The 22542-nt window shown below is 36.0% G+C and overlaps 1 protein-coding gene across 2 annotated transcripts; it reads left to right on the top strand.

Moving 5' to 3' along the window:
• The first annotated feature begins 263 nt into the window (after nt 1-263).
• Nucleotides 264-21684, top strand: LOC121423291 (cytochrome P450 3A6-like). 2 transcript variants are annotated; one of them, XM_041618627.1, is made up of 13 exons: nt 264-560; nt 5411-5504; nt 6756-6808; nt 7689-7785; nt 8542-8658; nt 9300-9394; nt 12226-12386; nt 14204-14334; nt 16075-16251; nt 16814-17034; nt 18881-19018; nt 20660-20822; nt 21470-21683. In XM_041618627.1, exons 3-13 carry the CDS (start codon nt 6771-6773, stop codon nt 21548-21550), a joined length of 1419 nt encoding a protein of 472 aa, XP_041474561.1. In that variant the 5' UTR covers nt 264-560; nt 5411-5504; nt 6756-6770; the 3' UTR covers nt 21551-21683. The 2 variants fall into 2 exon arrangements, with proteins under 2 accessions (XP_041474561.1, XP_041474560.1); XM_041618626.1 differs by lacking the exon at nt 264-560 and adding an exon at nt 3468-4168 and having other exon boundaries at nt 21470-21684.
• Nucleotides 21685-22542: the final 858 nt, after the last annotated feature.

Here is a 22542-nt window from a genome sequence, read left to right on the forward strand (position 1 = left end):
TGGAAATAATCGTTTACGTAATTACTAGACCTCGGGAGAAAATCCTCAACAAAGCTATCTTTATTTCATCATTACCTGCATTCATGTTTGACACACGGTGATACAAATCAAGCGATTATAATAATTAATTTCTTTGTTGGAAAAAATCACATTTTTTTATTTATTAGTCACTCAATTCAATATTGCAACCTTTATACGAATACAGTAGTCTCGTTTTATGTTTCATAAAGTCGTCAATAGTGGTACGTGTTAGTAGACTATTTTGTCACTATCGTTTGTGACACTTAAAACAAGCGATTCTGTCATTAATGTCCTTGTTTTTTTATGAAGTTAATTTCCCATTTTTTCGTTCATCAGGCACTCATCTTAATGATAATCATATGGCAACATTTACGAATACGTCATCAGCCCCGTTTTTGCTTCATTAAGACGTCATTCCATTTGGTTTTAAAATCTGAACATACATTTTAAAGTCAAGTCAAGGAGTTTTAATGGATGGAGGACCATCCAACAAATTTTCCTTTAAAGTCGGTTGCTTTGACACCACAGGCATGACAGGGGTAAATATGCCCGGCATATGTTTCATTGAATTTTTGTTGCTGATTGAAAAAAAAATCATACCAAGCTACAGACTATGTATGCAAGCCTTTTGTAACGATAATACTTTTCGTAGCCTATGTTCGGATTTATGAGCAGACACGTTGCTTACTTTTACGGGTAAGGCAGATATCGATGAATGTTACAATATTTATTGAAATATGGTATGAAATTACTCGACTAGCCGCATTTGGCAGCAGCTGTGACACATTAAATTACAAATAGATATATTCCTTCAAACAATTGTGGAAGTGTGTTGAAAATTGAAAAATGCAGATTTAAAAAGTTTCAAATTATGATGGTATCATACAAATATTTCGCCTGTATAACTTCAGGACATATAAGGTTTTGGGATCTATTTCGTCATGTGTTTAATAACCACATTTTGTGATCAAATAAAAGTGGAGTTATATCCCCAATTATATATTTTCAACCCTAATCACTTTTCAGTTTTCCCATGAAACTGGTGGCATCACAGGTCGCCACCAAAGGCCGCAGTGCACCTGTGTATTATTTTGTACTTCTTTAGAAATTGAAAGCTACATGAATTAGTTTTCATTTCCGTTGTCACCCTATCCCTTTTACCCCAATGGTCAAGCTTCATATCGATGTTCCTTCGTGTCTTTCGCAAGGAACTTCATATCAGTCAATCAATCACTCAATCAAAAATACTTGCTGAATTTCACAGTGAAATTTACATTTTTTTATTGCGTTCAGGATAGTGCATATATTTGTGTTTCAAGTTACCCCCCTCCGCCCTCCTCTAATTTTTGAGCAAACACCATTGAAAGGGCGAGGCATTCACGAAATTTTGCACATTTTGAGCTTCTAAAGGTATCACAGGCCTAAACATTTCCCATAGACTCGTGTGTTAAAGTGTCACTTAAAAAAATCATAAAAAATAAGGAGGAAATTCGAAGTTTGATTGTTTACTACCAATGAATAGGATATATGTCTGACATTTCATATCTGACCAAAAAAGGGTACCTCGACGGGCTCATTTTAAAAAAATCGGCATTTATGAAGACTACACCTGACAGGATCGAATTCATCACTTGAGAGAGTAAAATGGCCCTGATTCTTTCGCCAGTAAAAAAAAAATAGTTCCAAAGTGGTAAAAAAACTTTCCAATTTGGAAAAAAGGAAGTTCAGTAGGTACCCTCCCTAGAATATAGATTGTCAACCATAATTCATTATATATCAAATTTATTTCATAAATTTTATAACTTAAAGGGGTGGTCCGGGCTGAACAAATATTTATATCTAAATAAATAGAGTAAAATTCACAAAGCAAAATTCTGAAAATTTCATCAAAATCGGATAACAAATAACGAAGTTATTGAATTTTAAAATTTATCAATATTTTGTGAAACTAGTTATATGTACATCGTCATGAATATTCATTAGGTGGGATGATGTCACATCCCCATATTACATGAAATCATAAATGTTTCATTTTTGTCATATACAGTCATGTGTAAATGATGTTTCTCCATTATGATGAAATAAGTTGCGGCAATAAATAACTAATGCACTAATGAGTTGTCAATCCAATTATTTTAGTTCTTGGTAGAAAAATTTTGAATAAACCTAATTTCATGTAATAAAATACAGAAGAACAAGTGGGGATATGACATTATCAACCCACCTAATGAATATTCATAAAGACATGCCTATATTGTTTCACCGGAATAATGCAAATCTTTAAAATTCAATAACTTTGTTATTTGCTTTCCGATTTTGATCAAATTTTCAGCATTTTGCTCTGTGCATATTTCAAGCTTGGACCATTACTTTGATCTTATTACAAATCTTGGTATATATATATATATATATATATATATATGTATGTATATATATGTTGTGTGTATATATATATATATATATATATATATATATATATGTATGTATATATATGTGTGTGTATATATATATATATATATATACATATATATAAGAAAAAATGACTACGAAGTGGTCGTTGCTCCTTGCTTCTCCATTTAATCAAGCTTTCGATCAATGCATGATCTTCCTCAGGACTATAAATATATAAACAAAGTACAAATACAATACAATAATATAATAATACAATATGATGGCCTCTAAAATAATCTAAACATGCTTCACGGTTACTTATAATTATTATTTTACAAGAGAACATATTATATGATATAAAAAGACTTATTTTGACAATTGCCAGATAAAGATATATATTTATATCTTTTGGAAAATTTCTTCCGCTAAATATATATATATATATATATATATATATATATATATATATATATATATGTGTGTGTGTGTGGGTGTGTGTAGGTGTGTGTGTGTGTGGGTGTGAGTGTGTGTGTGAAGTTATACATGCACAATATATATATATATGTATACATATATTGTGTGAAAGAAATGGATGAAGAGAACAATGAAAGGCGTAGCTTAAATCAAGGTTCCCCAGAGCTATCTAATGATAGTTTTTAAAGGTCTTAATGGTCAGGCCCCAAGTTACATCCCAGATCTCTTGAAATTGAAATCCCAATCTCATGACCATCATCTACGCAGCTCACAAGATACACTCACACTACAAGTAACCCCACACAAGACTAAAGCAACACTAGGAGATAGGTCATTTCTGATGTCAGCCCCACGACTATGGAACAAACTTCCCCTCAACATTAGGAATTCAACAAATTTACATAATTTCAAGATAAAAATTAAAAACCTATCTATTCCGATAGTATGTATAGCACCTAGGAAACTCTTGCAGCGCAATGGAATATTTAGATATAGTTTTTGCGCTATATAAATGCATATTATTATTATCTACCCTTTGGAAAAATTGTGATGCCGAAAAAATATATATATACTGTATATATATTTACATTGTATGTAATCATCAGGACAGTGATCATGGTTTTGGTAAAGCTTGCGTTAAGTTATTTTTTTGTTTGGCAATTGGTGTAAGTTCTTTGCCATCAACTGATGTTACCAACCTGAAAATAATAAAGAGAATGAGACAATTTAAGTGTTTGAGTGGAGCTGATTTCATTATATGATGCCTACTCACAGCAGTCAAAAACAGCATTTGTTATCCGTTTTTCCCCCCTTCTTTTATTAGGTTTATGCGAACACGGTATGATGTACTTTGCCCCGGCAGGTTCATCGTTTGTAAACTTATTGAAATATGAATATTAATATAGACAGACATCAAACACCAGTCGCCGTATTTACTCTGGGCACTCGGGCGTTTCGAATAAATACTCACCACACACTATACATTCAAGTGACGTCATATAGGCCACACCAACACAGCTTTTGAGTTATGAAATTTACAATAAGTTATCTCTGCACGCAATTTTGTCAGATGTTATTCTTTCGCTCTGATCACGGACTATACCTGCGGTACCGACCGGTTACTCTCTAAACCGTTCGTGCTAATAAGTCCTTGTTATGAGGCAAACTCTAGCTGCAATTTAAGTCTTCGAGGAGTTTGCAGGATGGATATCTTAGCCAATGAATCATCTGGACCTTGCCTGACATGGTGGTTGGTTTTAGCTGTAGTGACGTTGCTGATATTGTAAGTATTAATAAAACTTTGAAAAAAGAAGTTGCAAATAAAAAACCATCAATATTTAATAATTTTCCAAATTCAGAAAACATCAATAACGTGAACGTGGATTGAATGCGAAATAGTGAACAATTCATCAATAATTAGAGAGACAAAGCTAAATGGGGGGGGGGGTCACTATTGGACAACGGAGAGCATCCGCGAGAAAAATAAACGCGGAAAAAGAAGTGTTTGTGTGGGTAAAAACGCAAAAAAAATAGAAAAACCCTAAATCTCGATGGCTTAAAACGATAATAGAGTATGCAGTTTGCAAATCTGGAATATCATGCACATAAATCCGCGTTTAAAGTGTCCCAGTGGCCTACCCTTGAATATTCGTTCAATGTCAGTGACCCCCCCCCCTCCCCCCTAAGTACATGACATACAATCATTTCAAACTTGATATTTTAGATAGGCTTTGCATCATACGATTTATGTCCATATTAAAAAATTAAATCAAATCATGCATGGGCCCACTGCTATACGTGGTCCGATAAAAATTGGTTTTGATATTTTCAACTGGTCTTTTCAACCACTGCACATGCAAGCTAGTAACTTTATTACTTTAATAATAATAATATAGGTATATTTACCCAGGGTAGCCACTTCAAATTCGAAAACTGTTCTCCCAGCGGGCCCTGCTATTATTATTTCCCCGGCTTTAGCTGAGCAGCTGCCTAGGCGCTCAAAATTATTATTACTAGCAGGACGATTGCACACACTAGCGTTTGAAATGGTCGTATAGACATTTTAGTTTCGCTATCGAACCCCTTTATATCCAATACGATTTAGCCATCCGAACTTTATAATCCTACGATACAAAATTGAGTTCATTCGCCTTCGAAACACAATTCAGTTGAAAATGTTTTCTTTCTACAGGAAAGTTCACTGCGTATGAGATTCAAAAGAATCAACGTACTGTATACGATCGTATTTCCTCTGTCTCATTGTACATGATTCGTGATGATTATGCATTCGGTTGATTTTTTTTATTTTATTTTATTTATTTATTCTTTTTTTTTGGGGGGGGGGGTTAGAGAGGAGAAATTTGCATTATTTGTTTTTCTCGACTTGTGCCTATACTCTAATTATTGGCATTTTTCTATCACTCTTTAAATCATAACTTCCTTTATTTTATGAAAAAAAAATTAAACGATGCATACAGTTCAAAATACGGGACATTGTGTTTACTTATGTTTCCCCCCTCACTAGATATCTGACATGGACTTACACGTACTTTCTCCGCAGAGGTGTAAAGGGTCCTCTACCCCTCCCTGTCTTCGGCAATGTCCTTGGGTGGAGAGAGGTATTGTGTGTTCTGATATTTCTTTTAACAATATATATATATATATATATATATATATATATATATATTATATATAAATATATATCAAGTAGCGGTGACAAGAAACGCCCCGCTATAAAAGGCAATTATGTATACCCAAAATTGAATACGAAATGTCTGTACTTTGTTCCACACGTCTCTCACTGATAACCCAACATTATAACGTGATTCATAATGGTACATTATGATCTTACATTCGTTTAAAGTAAAGATCATAGTTTATTCAAAGTATTTCCTTCATATACATTCATTCATTTTGGTTTATTGTACAAAATACTTCCTTGTTAAAACAGTCTGGAGACTGATACAAACAAAGATTACAAACATAAATTTCTTAGTTACATAAGTGAAATGAAATAGTCAAATAATATAAAGTAACAATTAATTAATTCATGTTGGTATATTGCACTTACAAGGTAATTATAGATGAGAGAACGTTACAAAATCAATTCCAAAGATATTTATAAATACAAACGCTGATGACCCGACTCCAGCCTCGTCGTTAGTCCCGAACCCACGCTTCACGATATGTTCCTGCTGTGGCTAAACATGACAGACCTTTTTTGGACGTGAATTAAGCTGTTAAGGAATTCCAAGTGATATTCTTTTTCTTTATTCATTTCATTTATTTATAAAAATAATTTGAAACAATCAGCCAAGATGAGTCAGTTCACATAAAAATGAATAGTACAAGGCATGAGCAGTATTGTCTAATGATCACAATTGAAGAATGGAATGGCTCTCCACGTTATCACATAAGGGCAATTTAAACATACACTCTAAAAATTCGAATGTTAAATCAACATTTGAAAGGTTGGAGGAGTGACAACCTTTCCAAATGTTACATCCAACCTTGTATAAAGCTGGATCCAACATTTTAAGTGTTGGGTAGAACCATTTAAAGTGGTAAATGCAACATTTATAAAATGTTGTCACTCCTCTAACCTTTCAAATGTTTATTTAACATTCCTTGCTTTTAGAGTGTATAACATGCAATGCATGCATGGATTATTTAGTCTTACTGGGAAGTGTAGAAGTGTGCATGAGTATGTATTTTGGATCAGTGTCTGATGCCAAATGCGAATTATGCCACAAACAGAAATTCTGAGAACATAATGCAAAGCAATTTCTAAAGTGTGTACTGCATTGTGACGTTGCTTTTTCATGATTTGCCATTTTTCACCTGTTACAGTCTCGTTTACTTTATTTTAGGGTATACAGTACGCGATGGACGACTATCTCAAGAAATATGGAAACTGCTGCGGGTAAGAAATTATGCAAAATACATAAATGAATACACTGCAGATAAAAAGTAGCCTATAGAATTAAAAGGTGCGATTTGATGTTAAAGCCAATATTCGTGTTTACTTAAGAGGCATTTTCATACACAAAATAATTGAGTGATCGTTTTTGTTTGCCTAGCTCCATCAAAAGAACGTGTTATATACACAGTCTTATATTCCAGATTTATTTTCCTATATTTCTTAAAATCACATTGTAAGCTTCGGGGTGAGCTCGATCGCTTCACCCCCTTGCTTACGTACGGTTTCGAACAATCTCATGTATTCTCGCTCACCCCCCTCCCCCGCCCCCACCTTTTTCGCTGGCACAATGTCTGTGTACGGACATGGTTACTTTAATAGGAGAAAAAACACAAATTTCCGATAGTTAAATTATAATAATGATATGATATACAATATAGGATTGTATAACGCACGTATCCACCTTCTTAGGTGCTAAAGGGACTCATATATTACCCCGGCTAAGCTAGTCTATCTATTCCGGTGCTCTTTGAGTCTTTTGAGGAATTACTTGCTGGTAGAACCCATTTACCTCACCTGGGTTGAGCCTACATATTGAATTGGATAGATTTTGTTTCTATCGTCACTCACTGGTCACCAAAATGCCAATTTCATATCTGCATCGGCTTAGTGATCTGATTTTAAACGACCGTAAATATATATATATTTGAAATCAATGACCATTATTTTATGTCTCAAAACTTCACTACTATTTTCTTTTTATTTTAGACAAAATATTTTTATTGCCATGATTAGATTTATCTTTAAGAATGAAATTTCATTGTCTAAATATTGTGATCATGGATATTCTTATCCCTTTCTTCCCGTATGTTTTGTAATCTAGATTTTACCAGTTCTTATCACCGGTTACACTTGTGTCTGATCCCGATATGATCAAACAAATAATGGTGAAGCACTTTGATCGGTTTCACAACAGAATGGTAAATATATGATTTCGGAGTGGTTTTCACAAATCACACATCAAAGTTTGTCAGAGATCGTTTCAAGAAGAAACATGTTTATCCATGATAAACACTATACCTTTTCAGATGTGGATCAAGCGTCGACAAGAAAATTATTTGATATCCATGCAGTGTAATGAAAGAAATAGGGAGATAATAAGTATCAGACATGAAAGGGAATGTATGTCCATGTAAACCAGTTTCCTCACAAAGTGAGACCAAATTTATTTTAGTACACAGGCGCAATTATCGTAATTATTGTTAGTAATTGGTGGGAGAGTGTAATTAGTCTAGCCTGATGACGTGATTTACGTTTAAAATGTCATTTTTTTATTATGATCAACATGATTATATTTTTTTTTTTCACTATTGAATTTTAGTGCCCCGCATTTTCTCATTAAAGGGAAGTGTCCTGGGCGTACATTGTATTCCTTTAATTTACAGATATAATTCACTGCATCAGAGCTGAAAAGGGGATTTTTTTTTAACCCTCCGAAATAGCGGAGTTTTTTTAGTGAAACATAATTTGTGCATTATCATTGATAAAAGTGACATTAGCCATATTAAAAAAAAATGATGAAAAAATATTGTTTCTCATAATAAATACATTTTGTGTGATGTGCATTTACAATATATATTTTTAGAAAAATGGAGACAAGCATATTCACTAACTCATAGAAAGTTTCATCATAGTTCACAGCATTATAATGAAATTGTGTTATGTGTCTATTGCAGTTTATTCCTATAGATAGTCCATTATTGAGTAAAGCCTTGTTCATCAGCCGTGATGAACAGTGGAAGAAGCTACGGCATACTCTTACTCCGGCATTCAGCGGTAAAAAAATGAAACTGGTTAGTGATTCTTCTTTTGTTTCGTGGTGTTAAGTCGAAATTTTTAATTTCTTCAATTTCAATGAGGTACCAATGCCATCTATAAGTGACATCTCATTTGCTGAAAACATCATGTCTTGCAGTACTCTTGTACAATGCAAAAACTCCGGTGTTGATTTAACAGCAGCCCGGAATCTATATATGTCCACATTAGAGAAGTATTGAAACAACACCAGTTTGGAATCATGCTGTTTTAATACTAATTGGTGTTGTATAAACACCTATCTGGTGTTAGACCAAAACGATACTGGTGTAGTTTAGCACTTCTCTGGTGTGGACATAAAATGATTCCGGGCTGGTGTTAAATCAACACCACAGATTTAGCAGCGAACAAAATCCGAAAATCGAAAAGGAGGGCACGCCACCCCCCCCCCCCCCTCTCCCCTCCTGGTGATCGCCGCGAATGCATTGATCACATATAATTTTCAATGTACTGATCCTTCTTCGGGTAATTGTGTATACTGGGGCTGATCAAGTCATAGAAATCAATATTACATTACATTCCGATAAAAAAATATATTTACTAGTCCTAATAATTTGGTAGGAAGGCAATGATTGGTTGGTTAATAATAAATCGTTAAATTTTTAATCACTATACTCAGATGTCGGAGATGGTCAAAGAACCGGCAAGCAGACTTGTTAAAAATTTGATGGAAGTGTGCGGTGAAGAAAAGCAAGGCACGGCCGATTTGAAGGAGTAAGTACATTGTCCACAATCATTCATCAGATCCCCTAATAAATATAAAAAATAATGAATGAATAAATGAATGAATGAATAAATGAATGAATAAATAGAAAAATAGAAAAATAGATAAACAATGAATAGATAAATGAATTAAAACATTTAAATGAATGAATAAAAATTGCAATTTCCAAAATTATTATTAATACAGGGGCCGCGGAACGGTTTTCAAAGTGGGGGGGGGGGGCTGAGCCAAAAGTGAGGGGGCTGACCATGCAAAAAATCACAATCATATCATTTTTTTGAAAAAAAGTGGGGGGCTGAAGCCCCCCCCCCTTCCTCCGCGACCCCTGTAATTATAGTGAGGATAATAATAATAAGCATTTAAAGAGCGCAAGAACTGTTTCTATATATTCCATTGCGCTGCAAGAACTTCCAAGATGCTGTATACACTGGAATAAATTGGTTTTTAATTGTAATTTGAAATTATGTAAAGTTGTTGCATTCCTAATGTCGAGGGGAAGTTTGCTCCGTATATGGGGCTGATAGTCCTAGTGTTGCTTTAGTCTCGTGTCAGGGTACTTACTTGCAGTGTGAGCGTATCCTGTAAGCTACGGCGAAGATGATGGTCATAAAATCGGGATTTTAATTTCAAGAGATCTGAGATATAACTATACAAATAAAGACAAAATGAAATAAGAATGAAAGTGAAAGAATTGAAAAATATGAATGATACAGAATGAATATAACATGTACACTGAAATCAAATATACGACTCAAAATAAAGATAAAATGAAATGAAACTTGAAATAAAAGAAATAATCATGAATAAATAAACAACTCTGGATAGCCTCGGGCAATCACAATTTCGGACACGACCGCACATCAGAGGGCAATGGATCTCTACTATGAAACCAATCTAGTCAACAGGTCAAGCTAGTTCTGTTATGCTCTCTTACGATTTAGATGAATCCAGCATATTCCTTGACATTAAATATCGGAAGAGTGGACAACTTTTCCAGGTACAACGAATCCCCCTTTTTATATAAAACAAGGCACTGCCGTACAAATGGGGGTCCATGGATCACACAAAAAGGTTCCCGACCAAGAAAAAAAAGAGAAAATGAAAGAATAAACATCATAATTATGAAATATGATACTATTTTCTGACTAATATGTCGAGATCTCCACAAAATGTCACATAAAGGCGATAAACTCAGTTTATACTTAGTTTATCGCCATTTAAACACTCATGATATTTTACATTAGACATTTCATTTCAGAAAGTTTTCTAAGTGTCGCACCATGACAATGCGCGTATACTGGGTGGGAGGGAGGGGGGTTCGGGGCCCGGGACTCCTGGTAGGCGAAAGGGGGAGGGCAAAAAGAGGGAGGAAAGAAAGGGAAATAAAAGGGAGATAAAAAAGGAGGGGGAAAGAAGAGAAAGAAAAAAGGGAGAAAAGAAAGAGAGAAGGAAACAAGAAGAAGAGAAAAGGGGAGTAATAAAAGTGGGGGGGGGGGCGGGGGGCAAATTGATGATCGACCTAGGAAGGGGGGGGGGGGTCGCCAAATTAATGTTTGACACTGATCTGAATATTATACGATCAGTAATGTTTGACCTAGGAAGGGGGGGGGGGGGCAAATCGACCTTTGGGGTGATTCGCGCTTTGCGCTCGCATCGAATGATTAGTTAGATGGACATCCTGTTAATAATTACCTAAATTGCGTAGAATGTCTAGTTTTGGAACGGAATATAAAAAAGGTTCAGCTCGCGCTTCGCACTCGGATCGAATAATTTCTAAGTGCCCATCCTGTTCATGATTACCAATAATGCTTAGAATTTCCAAACTTTGGGTCATTTTGGAATATAGACAATTTTCAGCTCGCCCTGACAGATAGAGAGATACCCATCCTGCTCATGCTTACAAAACTTATCAGAATATTCTATTTTCATGTCTATACACAAACTATCAAAAATCGCGTTCGCATTATTTATTTGGACGTATGAAATAAATCTCCCTTAACCATGTTAACTTGTTTGTATGAATAAAGTTAATATGTTAATAAACGCGTTAGTCTAAAGTAAGAACTACACCCTAGGAAACAACAAAAATCAGCATTTAACTCGCCATGATAAAGATAATAATGATAATAACGTCATATTTTATCCAAGTTAGCCGCTGGTGTAAGGGCAATATCTGTGCTTCCTGGTCACATTTGTTCTTTAAAAAAGTGGTATTACATCATATTCATGGATAGATTACTTTTTATCAAGTCATCATAAAAAAGTGGTCTGCAGTTGCCCTTTTTCATGTGATTATGAAATAAGATAATTCAACATGCATTTAAGGCACCTGTTTGCCTGACGAGGAGGGGGTAGCCATTTTTTTCTGAAAAGTACACATGCATATGGGCCAAAAGTATAGGTCGGCCCCCCGAGGTGCAAAATTCTAAATACGCGCCTGGTGGCTCCCGAGCAGATAACACAAAAGGAGAAGGGGAAAGGAGGGAAGAAAAACACGAGGGCAGCCGCAAGGCCACCGTACGCTCGACGTACGGCCGCCGTAGACCGTTCTACGCCATGCCTACGGCTAGTCTAATTTCTACGGCGAGCGTAGAAAAGAAAAAATGTTACAACTCCGAGTTAAAATTATCCGCCCACCCCTACGGCCTGTAAAAAGTAGGAATCCGCTGTACGTCGACCCTGCGGCCACCGCAGATTTTCTGCGGCCGCCGCAGAAACCTCTCGAATTCAGGTATCTACGGCCGCCGTAGAGCAAATGTGACCAAGGTATTAGGGAAAGGGGACAAATCTTCTTTACCTTCCTTAATTCTTCTAATTTCAGATTGTTCGGTGCATATATCATGGATACGATAGCATTATGTGCGTTTGGATTAAACGTTGATTCACAGAAAAACAAAGACGACCCCTTTGTCCGGAATGCCAAAAGGGTTTTCTCTAGTATTGACTTTACATCACCGGCTTTGATTATCTACATGCTTGTAGGTAAGTCACTTCGGCACAATGTACAGAATGTCATTCAACTCTTATCTACAGGGTTGTCGCCACAAGTTACTCTACGCCCTTTTTACACGGTAACAAAGATCGTAATTTGAATGATGATTCCATTGAAAAATGAGGCTAATGACGAATATTTAACTTGTGTGAATCCAAAGTACATGCAGGACGTGATTAGAATCAAGAACGCAAATTACAATCAGGACTACATTATAGCAATCATCATTACAATGTTGATTCCAGATTCACGTGTGAAAAAGGCCCTACGTTTTCGTGTACGAATTTCCAGAATTTAGAAGGAGTTTGAACAGGTTGGAGCCCTATATCCATTCGTAAATAAGCGAAAGACAAGGGTGAACGTACATTGTATTCTTGCTGAGGAGATCCAAATTCCTCTGGTCAACTAAGGAAGACTTTTATTTACAATCGTTCATTTTCTGTAGAGTTTTTGTTCCTACACTGTTAGAAAAAATAGAAGAAGTTCCTGCAGCAGAGTCTCGAGAACACCTGTAATCTTACCGAATTGCGTAATCTTACAGGAAATTGGTATTTGATGTATGGAATCTTACAAATTTCCTTGAATAAAACACCCTTTTCCCCCTTTTTAAACAGACCTGTTCTGTTAAATTGCAGAAAAATTCTTGTTTTATGAATTTACAGAATGATTATTACGCAATTCGGTAAGATTACAGGTGTTCTCGAGACTCTGCTGCAGGAACTTCTTTTATTTTTTCTAACAGTGTATTTCAGTAACGCCAAGCTGGACAACATGACCACTTGCAATCTATCACAGTGTTTGACCTTACAGATGACAAAAAATACTCTCGGGTCTTTTCTAATTAAAGCGGAGATGATGGTCGAGTGGGGATTCGAACTCAAAACCTCATGATCATGAGTCCAGTATTCCAACCACTTTATCACACAAGCCCTCTTATTAGTTTTCCATATCAATTTATTTCTTATTAGCAGTGTGTCTTAAAACAGTATATTTGATCTGCCACCCCTTAAACAGCAAGAAGTCATCAGGGAATTTATCTGTAAATAGTTGAAATTGCCATTTCAGAGCCGTGCACTGCCATAGATCTGGGCCCAGTCTTACAAAGAGTTGCGATTGATCCGATCGATCGCAACTATGGACGGCTTGCAATGTCAACATCTATTATGCATGTTTGCTCAAAATATTTTCTAGCTATGATGTATATTCATGCGTCCATCGTTGTCTTGAAAATTCTCTTTGCTTCTATTTGTTTACAAAGGACATTGCACACATTTCCTGTAGAAAAAAAATTATGACACTGATGGATTTCCACTCTTTGTAAGACGGGTCCGCCCTGGAGTCTTTTAACCCCAAAGCCATGCAGTTCTTGCACCCTCCACTGGACATGACTGAAATGACCTGAGAAGAAGAAGAACGTTTAAAAAATACCCAATCTAACATGTCCGAAAGAGTAATTTTAATTCTTTCTACTGCGTCACTCTGATGTTCTGTAGTTGAATAAAATACATATCAAGATACAAGAGCTTATTTGATATAATTTTTGCGGACTGCTTGGAAGTTCCACCAAGATGGCACAATGTGCACACCCCATGCTCCAATGAATCCCTAACTTTGTTTGTTTTTTCCCTTATTACTTCATAACTTGTGTATGTAATATGGATTATTGTTGATCCATTTTGACAAGAAACTTAGAATTTGCCTTTACAAGCTCAAAAACCAATTCTCAAAATTCACTTTGGCGACGTAATGTTGTTTTGGGGATGACAGGTCCAAAATTGCAAATCGACATCATTTTTGTTTCCACCAGGTTGGATCCCAGGAGTACCGGGACTCCTAAGTCTTTTGGGACTGAACGTGTTCCCTGCTGACACCTTAGAATTCTTCAAATCGATAATAGATGGAGCTATAGAACACAGGAGGACAGACAAATCCACAAAGGTTATTTATTTATTTTCGATATTTATACAAAATGTTAGAATGTTATGTGTACGTGGCGGTGGTTGTGTCAGAATTATGTTGATATCTCGACATCTTTAAAGGTCAAGTCCACCCCAGATAAAAGTTGATTTGAATCAATTGAGCAAAATCAGACAAGAACAATGCTGAAAATTTCATCAAAATCGGATGTAAAATAAGAAAGTTATGACATTTCAAAGCTTCGCTTATTTTTAGCAAAATAGTTATATGAACAAGCCAGTTACATCCAAATGAGATAGTCGATGATGTCGCTCACTCACTATTTCTTTTGATTTTTATTGTTTGAATTATACAATATTTCAATTTTTACGAATCTGACGATTAGGACCTCCTTGCCTGAAGCACAAAATGTTAAAATAATGAAATTCCACGTGTTTAGGGAGGAATGAAACTTCATTTCACATGACAATGACGAGAAAATAAAAATATTTCATATTTCATATAATAAAATACAAAAGAAATAGTGAGTGATGTCATCAGTTCCTCATTTGTATACCGACCGAGATGTGCGTATAACTGTTTTGTGAAATAAAGCGAAACTTTAAAATGCCATAACTTTCTTATTTTACATCAAATTTTGATGAAATTTCAGTGTTATGCTTGTTGAATTTTTCTCTTTTTATTCAAATCAAGTTTTTGTTGGGGTGGACTTGTCTTTAAATAGGTACGGTTCCGATATGGGGGGAGGGGGGAGTCGAGGGGAAACGTATAAAACTTATAAGCCCGCTCCCTCCAAAAGTTATTGAACACATTAGGGCAAACTAATATACAAATGTTTGTTAGATTTCAGTAAAGAATGTGTCACAATTAACTTGAAATCTTTATATCGTTAAAAGGTGCCGAACCAAATTGCCAAAGAAAGAGAAAGTGGGAACTTAAAAAAATGTAAGAAGTCCTCCCCCAAAAGTTATGAAGACCTGATTGTCTTTTTTTACTCTTGTCCCTCCCTTGCCCCTCCCCCGCCCTGGATCAGCATAAAATAAAGAGATTTTCTTATCCATCGGACCCACAAATTAAATATGCGTTTATAACGCATGGATTTATTGTTTAGCCGAATGTAAAATGGAATGATCAGTTCTCATTATTCACACTGTCGTGCAAATAGGGGGTGGTGCTGGAAGTCGATGGCCCCCGAAAGTTCCACAACCAAGAAAGAGGGAGAAAGAAAGAGAGAGAGAAGGAAAGAGAAGGGAAGGGTGTGGAATATGATATTTTGATAGTATATGTTCAATTCTTTTTTACGAAATTATATTTTTATATTAAAAGGTCACAATTTTGTTCGCTTGCTTCTCTCACTCATATGTCACACATGCCCCCCATATTTGTTTGACTCGTTACACCACGGAATAAATATGTTTTGTATTTCCATTAATCAATCTGATAGTTGATTCCATGCCCATTGTTAAGTGATGATGCATTGAATGCAGGGGCGGATCCAGAATTTTCAAGGGGGGGGGGGGCGCATTTTCCCCGAGGAAAAATCTGACAAGCAATAAAAGAAAAAAAGGGTCTTCACTTTCAAAAGGGGAGCACACTTCGGTTTTAACAGCATTTTTATATTACAAATTTTAATTGTGCATCTCCGCCAGTGATTGAATGGATATATCAGAGATTCGAAATGATGGATATGAAAAATCGTACGAATACACATTCACTACCGATCTCAATCTTTAACACTCCATTTTGACCATCTCTTGACAGAACATTGACTTTCTACAGCTCGTGTTAGATTCTACCAAAGACAACGAAGGCGAGAACGACGGTGACGACGACAGCCCTCCTACCAACCACACCAACGGAATGTCCTCATCATCATCCGGCAATACGGACACAAGGAGAAAAAGACAACCGTTAACACGCTTAGAACTTACAAGCCAGGTATATATTGAGTCTACTCAGAGATTAGGAAATTGAATTATTTGTGGCACTGATGGATCCAAGGACCTCCCCCCCCCCTTTGCTACCATGGCGGATAAAATATGAGCAATTAAAGACAAGAACAAATGTATGCGTTTCATATTTTGTCCTCTTGCGTCTAGGGAGAAGTGGGACGAATGGTAGGTGGGGTTTCATTTCATTTAAAGTAAAACTGTGATTTTAAATGTGAATTGGAACTAAATCAGTGATAACAATCCAACCACATGCATTTATCATTATTATTATTATCATTTTCTAACTGGATTATCATTTTCATTATTGTTATTATTGTCATTATCATTATCATTATTATTATCATTATTATTATTATTATCATTATTATCATTATTATTATTAGTAGTAGTAGTAGTATTATCATTATTATTGTCATTATTATCATTAGTATTATTAGTATTATCATTATTATTATTAGTAGTAGTATTAGTATTATCATTATTATTGTTGTTATTTTTTTTATTATTATCATCATTATTATTATTATCATTATTCACGAATGACACAGGCTGTAGCCTTCTTCGTAGCTGGGTATGAAACGACTACAACTGCATTGTCCCTCACGGCCTACCTCCTCGCCACCAATCTAGATCAGCAAGATCGGCTCATTGAGGAGATCGACAGACTGGCGCCCACGGCAGAGGACATCAACTACGAGAGTCTCAAGAAATTAGTCTCTGTCGAGAATTTCATCAGCGAGTCACTTCGGTTATACCCACCCGGTGCCGTGTAAGTGATGAGACAAAACCTCGTTGCGCAAACTTCGATTAAAAGTTGGAATAAAAATAGAAGACAAGAATAAAACACGAATTACTTAACAGGTTTAAAAAATGACTATAAATGCATTTGTAGGTTCCTCAGTATGATGGACAATAGCGTGGCTCTTGACTAGTATTTTGTTATTAATTTGTAGAATTAATCATGTGGATAGTTTTTTTTAATCGCAGTTGTATTGCATTTCATTTATCTATTTCACCACGGTGAAAAGCCCGTTCAGCGTAGCTGTTTTTCAAAGGGGCCGTGATACAATATACAATATTCAGTACACAAAAATGATCATAGTTTTTTAAGCAAACAAAGTAATTCATTAACAAAATAACAATATTACACGGATACAAACAACTAAAGTGGATAGATTAACATTACAGAGTCCAAGTTGGATATAAATTATTAAAATTCATTTATCTTGCACTTAGGTATACAACTAAAAATATACAAATCGTTATTCCTTATTCCCCCTTGTGTTTTCTCGCCCTCCCCAAGTGAAATCATATAAATCTCGATCAATATGTCTGATTAAAGCTTTAATCAAAGCACATTCGTAATGGTAGCTTCATTTAAATGGAGTCTTAGTTGTGATCTAATGCTGAAGGTGGACCTTATTCCTTTCAAGTCATTTGTAATATTATTCCAGGCATTTGCACTTCTATATTCTAATCGCCTTTTCCCACAATTTGGTTTTACTTTGGGGATGCAACGACTATAATCCGATTTGCGGGTTCTATAGTATTATATTACATAGTTCACTGGCGTAAAGATGGGGGCATTGGCCATTGCCCCTCCCCAAAAAAATCCACCATCAATGAAAAAACAATGATAGAGATTGAAATGAAAACAATAGGGTTGAATTTGCATTTTCAAAATATATGACAAAGTTAGCCTTTCTTATGAAAAAGGTCAACATTTTTCATCATTCGCTAGCGGGGCTAGCGGATTTCGGAACAATTTTCTCCATACTTCATGGTTGGGCTCCAAAATTTCATGACTCATCATGCCTCTTTTCCCCATATCCTCTGTTCATATATCTCTTGTATATCTTTCTTGCTCTACTTCTTTTGCACTTACGCATAGTGGCTACAGGCTACCCGATAATAACTTTTATTAAATACATTTTCAAAATCTAAGACAAAGTTAGCCTTTCTTATCAAAATTTTTGCTCGTTCGTTTCACTCGCTCGCTCGAAAATTTTGGGACGATTTCCCCCATACATCATGGTTGGGCTCCAAAATTTCATGACTCATCATGCCTCTTTTCCCCATTTGCACTTTTCCTATATTTCACTCGTATATCTTTCTTGCTCTCCTTCTTTTGCACTGACGCATAGTGGCTACAGGCTACCCGATAAGAACACATTTTCAAAATCTAAGAGAAAGTTAGCCCTTATCAAAAAGCTCAAAAGTTTTGCTCGATCGTTTCACTCACTCGCTCGACGGAAAATTTGGGACGATTTCCCCCATACATCATGGTTGGGCTCCAAAATTTCATGTCTCATTATGCCTCTTTTCCTCATTTCCTCTGTTCCTATTTCTCTTGTATATCTTTCTTGCTCTACTACTTTTGCACTTAAAGTGCAAAACGCATTATAGTGGCTTACCCGATTTATAGTAGCCATTAGTTATACGTCTTTTGACTTAGGACTTTATACACTATAAATATACTATTGTAAAGATCATTCTCACTTTTTTTAATTATACTTTGTGCAAAATTATGTAACCATTCGATAGTCAAAATGTCAAATTGAAAGAAAATGAGTGTTTATTAATTTTGAGCTTGAACTTCTTAATTGATTTTTCAGAATTGATAGAGTCTGTAACCAAACCACCACGATAAACGGTCACGAGTTTCGAGCAGGGGACTCCGTCAGCATCCCGATATGGAGTGTGCAGAGGGATCCAAATCACTGGCCTAACCCAGAAAAGTTTGATCCAGACAGGTAGCAACACAGAGTGTAATTTAAGCGGTTGTTTTAAAACATGAATTTCAATTTCATTTCAAGCTCACCATAATTATAATTGGATAGCACGTTTCGAGATACCATATCATTTCGTTGGTAAAGCTTTTCATAATTACATGTACAGTATCAGTATCTGTAGAGTAAGACCTTGTTGCAATATATCACTTAACTCACAAGTGACCATATTTTTTTTCAAAAACACCCTTCAGCGCACATTTTTCATTCAAAAATCAATTTTGAAGTAGTGTGATCTTTCGAAATGCTACCTGGGTCCCTTACACAGCAAAAATTGTGGTGTTAACCGGTGTACATAGAGGACCACGCCAGTTAGTTTACACCGGTGTTAAATTAGTGGTGTTAGTTTTACACCTATAGGTGTTATTACAACACATTTTGTTGTTACATGTACACTCTTTGGTGTTACGTTTAATCTCTAGGGTGTAATTTTAACACCTTAGGGTATGGTCCTCTATTAAACACCAATTGGTGTCAGTTTTAAACACCGCAGTTTTGACAGTGTAACACAAAGATTAACGATTAATCGTACGCTTGATATTCACGATTGATTGTACATAATAGGCAATTCAATCAATCGTAGGAAATGTTCTATACCGGAACATTGCTAAACTTTGTGTTATGGGCCCCTGCATGGGTACAGGGGGCCCGTAACACAAATATTAGCGATTAGTCGCTAACTTGAAAGGTCAATTCTGTTTGGTTCCTAGCACTAGCGTACCTACGGGGGGGGGGGCAGACTGCCCCCTTCCTCTGACAAGTCACAACCCATCCAAGGGACCTATCCCTGCCCCCTGACGAGAAGTTGAAGACCTTTTTTTTTGGGGGGGGTCAATTTTTTTTGCGGACGATTTTGCCCCCCCCCCCCTGTGGAAAATCCTAGGTAAGCTACTAGTTCCTAGTCCATCTACTGAGCCAAAAGCACATGTAACGATGACCTTGATAGGTCATTTCATTAAAGGTCAAGTCCACCAGTCCGCAGAAAATTTTGAAATAGACAGAGAAAAATCAAACTAGCATAACGTTGACAATATCATCAAAATCGGATGTAAAATAAGAAAGTTATGACATTTTAAAGTTTCGCTTATTTTTTTTTTCACAAAACATTGATATGCACAACTCTGTGACATGGAAATGAGATGGTCGATGATATCCCTCACTCACTTTTTCTTTTGTTTTGAATTATTGTTTAAATTATACAATATTTCATTTTTAAAGATTTGACCATAAGGATCACCTTGACTGAACCATGTAGTATTAAACAATGCTAATTCCACATGCTCATGGAAGAATTCGTTTTTTTCCACATAACAATGAGAATAAAGTAAAATATTTCTCATTTCATACAATAAAATACAAAAAAAATAGAGAGCGAATGACATCATCAGTCTCCTCCTTTGCATACCGACTAGGATGTGCATATAACTGTTTTGTGAAATTAAGCGAAAATCTCATAACTTCCTTATTTTACATCCGATTTAGATGAAATTTTCAGTGTTTGTTAATTGTTCTCCTTTCATTCAAATACTTTTTTTTTTTGCTGGGGTGAACCTGTCCTTTAACTACAATCTAATAGGTGAGAAACTCGCCCCTTATTTTTTTTAGATTCAATAAGGAGAACGCAGCCGGTCGAGCTCCCTTGGCTTGGCTTCCATTCGGTGGTGGCCCTCGCTTCTGTATCGGGCTCAGGTTTGCTATGATGGAAATCAGAACGGCACTGGTGATGCTACTTCAGCAGTTCAGACTGGAAGTAGCCCCAGAAACCGAGGTAAGGATAAGAGTCCTGTTTCACAAAGGCCTTTCGTGATAACAAGTTTACTATCAGCCAATCAAATTGAACGATGTCAGTAGCTTTTCACTGATAATGCAAATATGTAATCTATAACATGCTTTATGGAACAAGACCTATATCATTCTCGACAATACTTCCAGTCATGTTAATCGCGTTTCCTTAATATGCCTTCGAGCAATAACATTTGTATTCCGTATCTGAATTAAAAAAAAAGTGAAATTTAAAATCTCTGTGGATAAGGGGGAGGGGGGATTTCAGAAAACTCTGTCAAGCAAGAAAAAGGGTCCCCAGTCTTTACTCCCGAAAGAAGAATGAGGTTGGTTCATGTCACGAAACATCTGGTCTTCACTTGCGTATATGCCGCCATTTTCCAACAAAGTATATTTATGGCTCTCAAAAGGGGGCACAGGCTGGATCAGCCATTGGATTAGCTGAACAATGCTTTTAATATGCGTTAACTTACCAATATGATAACACAAATTATGAGACGAACGATTGTCATGTGAGTATTGTAAGGTGTTCCAAGACTCGTTTAATTTTTGCTGGGCAATATCAAATTACTTTGACATCCTCATGAATATTGAATGAAAATGAACGTTTTTTTTGTTTATATCCTTCCTTAGATTCCGCCTGTTCTCGGGAAGGCAGGATTCATCAATCCTCCTAATGGCGTCACTCTCCGGGTCGTGGAAAGATCTAAATAACCAAACCTACTCATCTTCTTTTGATCCACTAAGGATGTTAACAAATGCACCTCTGAACGCACTTTAGTGTGCTTCTTCATTTCAGCATTCCAATCTGCCTCACATGAAAAATAAATACGAAATTTGGTTTGAACATACACTGTAGACGATTTTACAGAAAAACCCAATATAGAATAATTTTTACCTTGTTATAACCTTGTTATTTTTACCTTGTTATGAGAGGAGGCGCGATAGCTCAGTCGGTAGAGCGGGGGATTCGTATTCCGGTGACCCGGGTTCGATTCCCACTTGGAGCGCTAGTGCCCTTTGGTAAGGCATTAATCCTCAGTACCAGGTCCTTCGGAGAGGATCTTAAGCCGTCGGTCCTCTGGTTGCTTGCTTACAAGCATTCATGCTTTCTTAGCAATCAGGTAAAAAATCACCACCAATCAACCAATAAAACCAATAACTGCAAATCTTCTGCAATTTAACATAACAGGTGTATCTAAGAAAAAAAGGAAAAGTTTTATTTTAGGATATTTGTAGGTTCTTACACCCCATACCAATTTGCTGTATATGATTTTACACAATATAAGATAGCAGGTGTTCTCGAGCCTTTGCTGCAGGCACTTCTGGGTGTTTCTGATAGGGAGAAATGTTTTAACAGTGATATAGTCTGTCCAAGTTTGTCCATTGTCTAATAGTATTTTTTATGAGAATGCAAAGTACACGATAAGATAAACATAGCACTTCTTACAATCATGACAATGACATGAATGAGAGCCCCTTGTTGTCTAAGAGGCGCAAAATTGCACCCTTGAAAGTGATAATTCAAAAGATCAAAGGTGCAAAGATGAACCGTTTAAAGGTGCTCCCGGTGTTGTATGAGATTTGCTACACATTCTAAATGTGTAAAATTGATTTTTTTTTGTAGAGTGTATTTTTATAAAGAGAAAAGATGAAACAAAGAAAACCAATAAAGCAGAATCTTGAAACTACAATGAATTGTAAAT

This window comes from Lytechinus variegatus, chromosome 10 (genome assembly GCF_018143015.1).
Source record: "Lytechinus variegatus isolate NC3 chromosome 10, Lvar_3.0, whole genome shotgun sequence".
NCBI classification, from domain to species: domain Eukaryota; kingdom Metazoa; phylum Echinodermata; class Echinoidea; order Temnopleuroida; family Toxopneustidae; genus Lytechinus; species Lytechinus variegatus.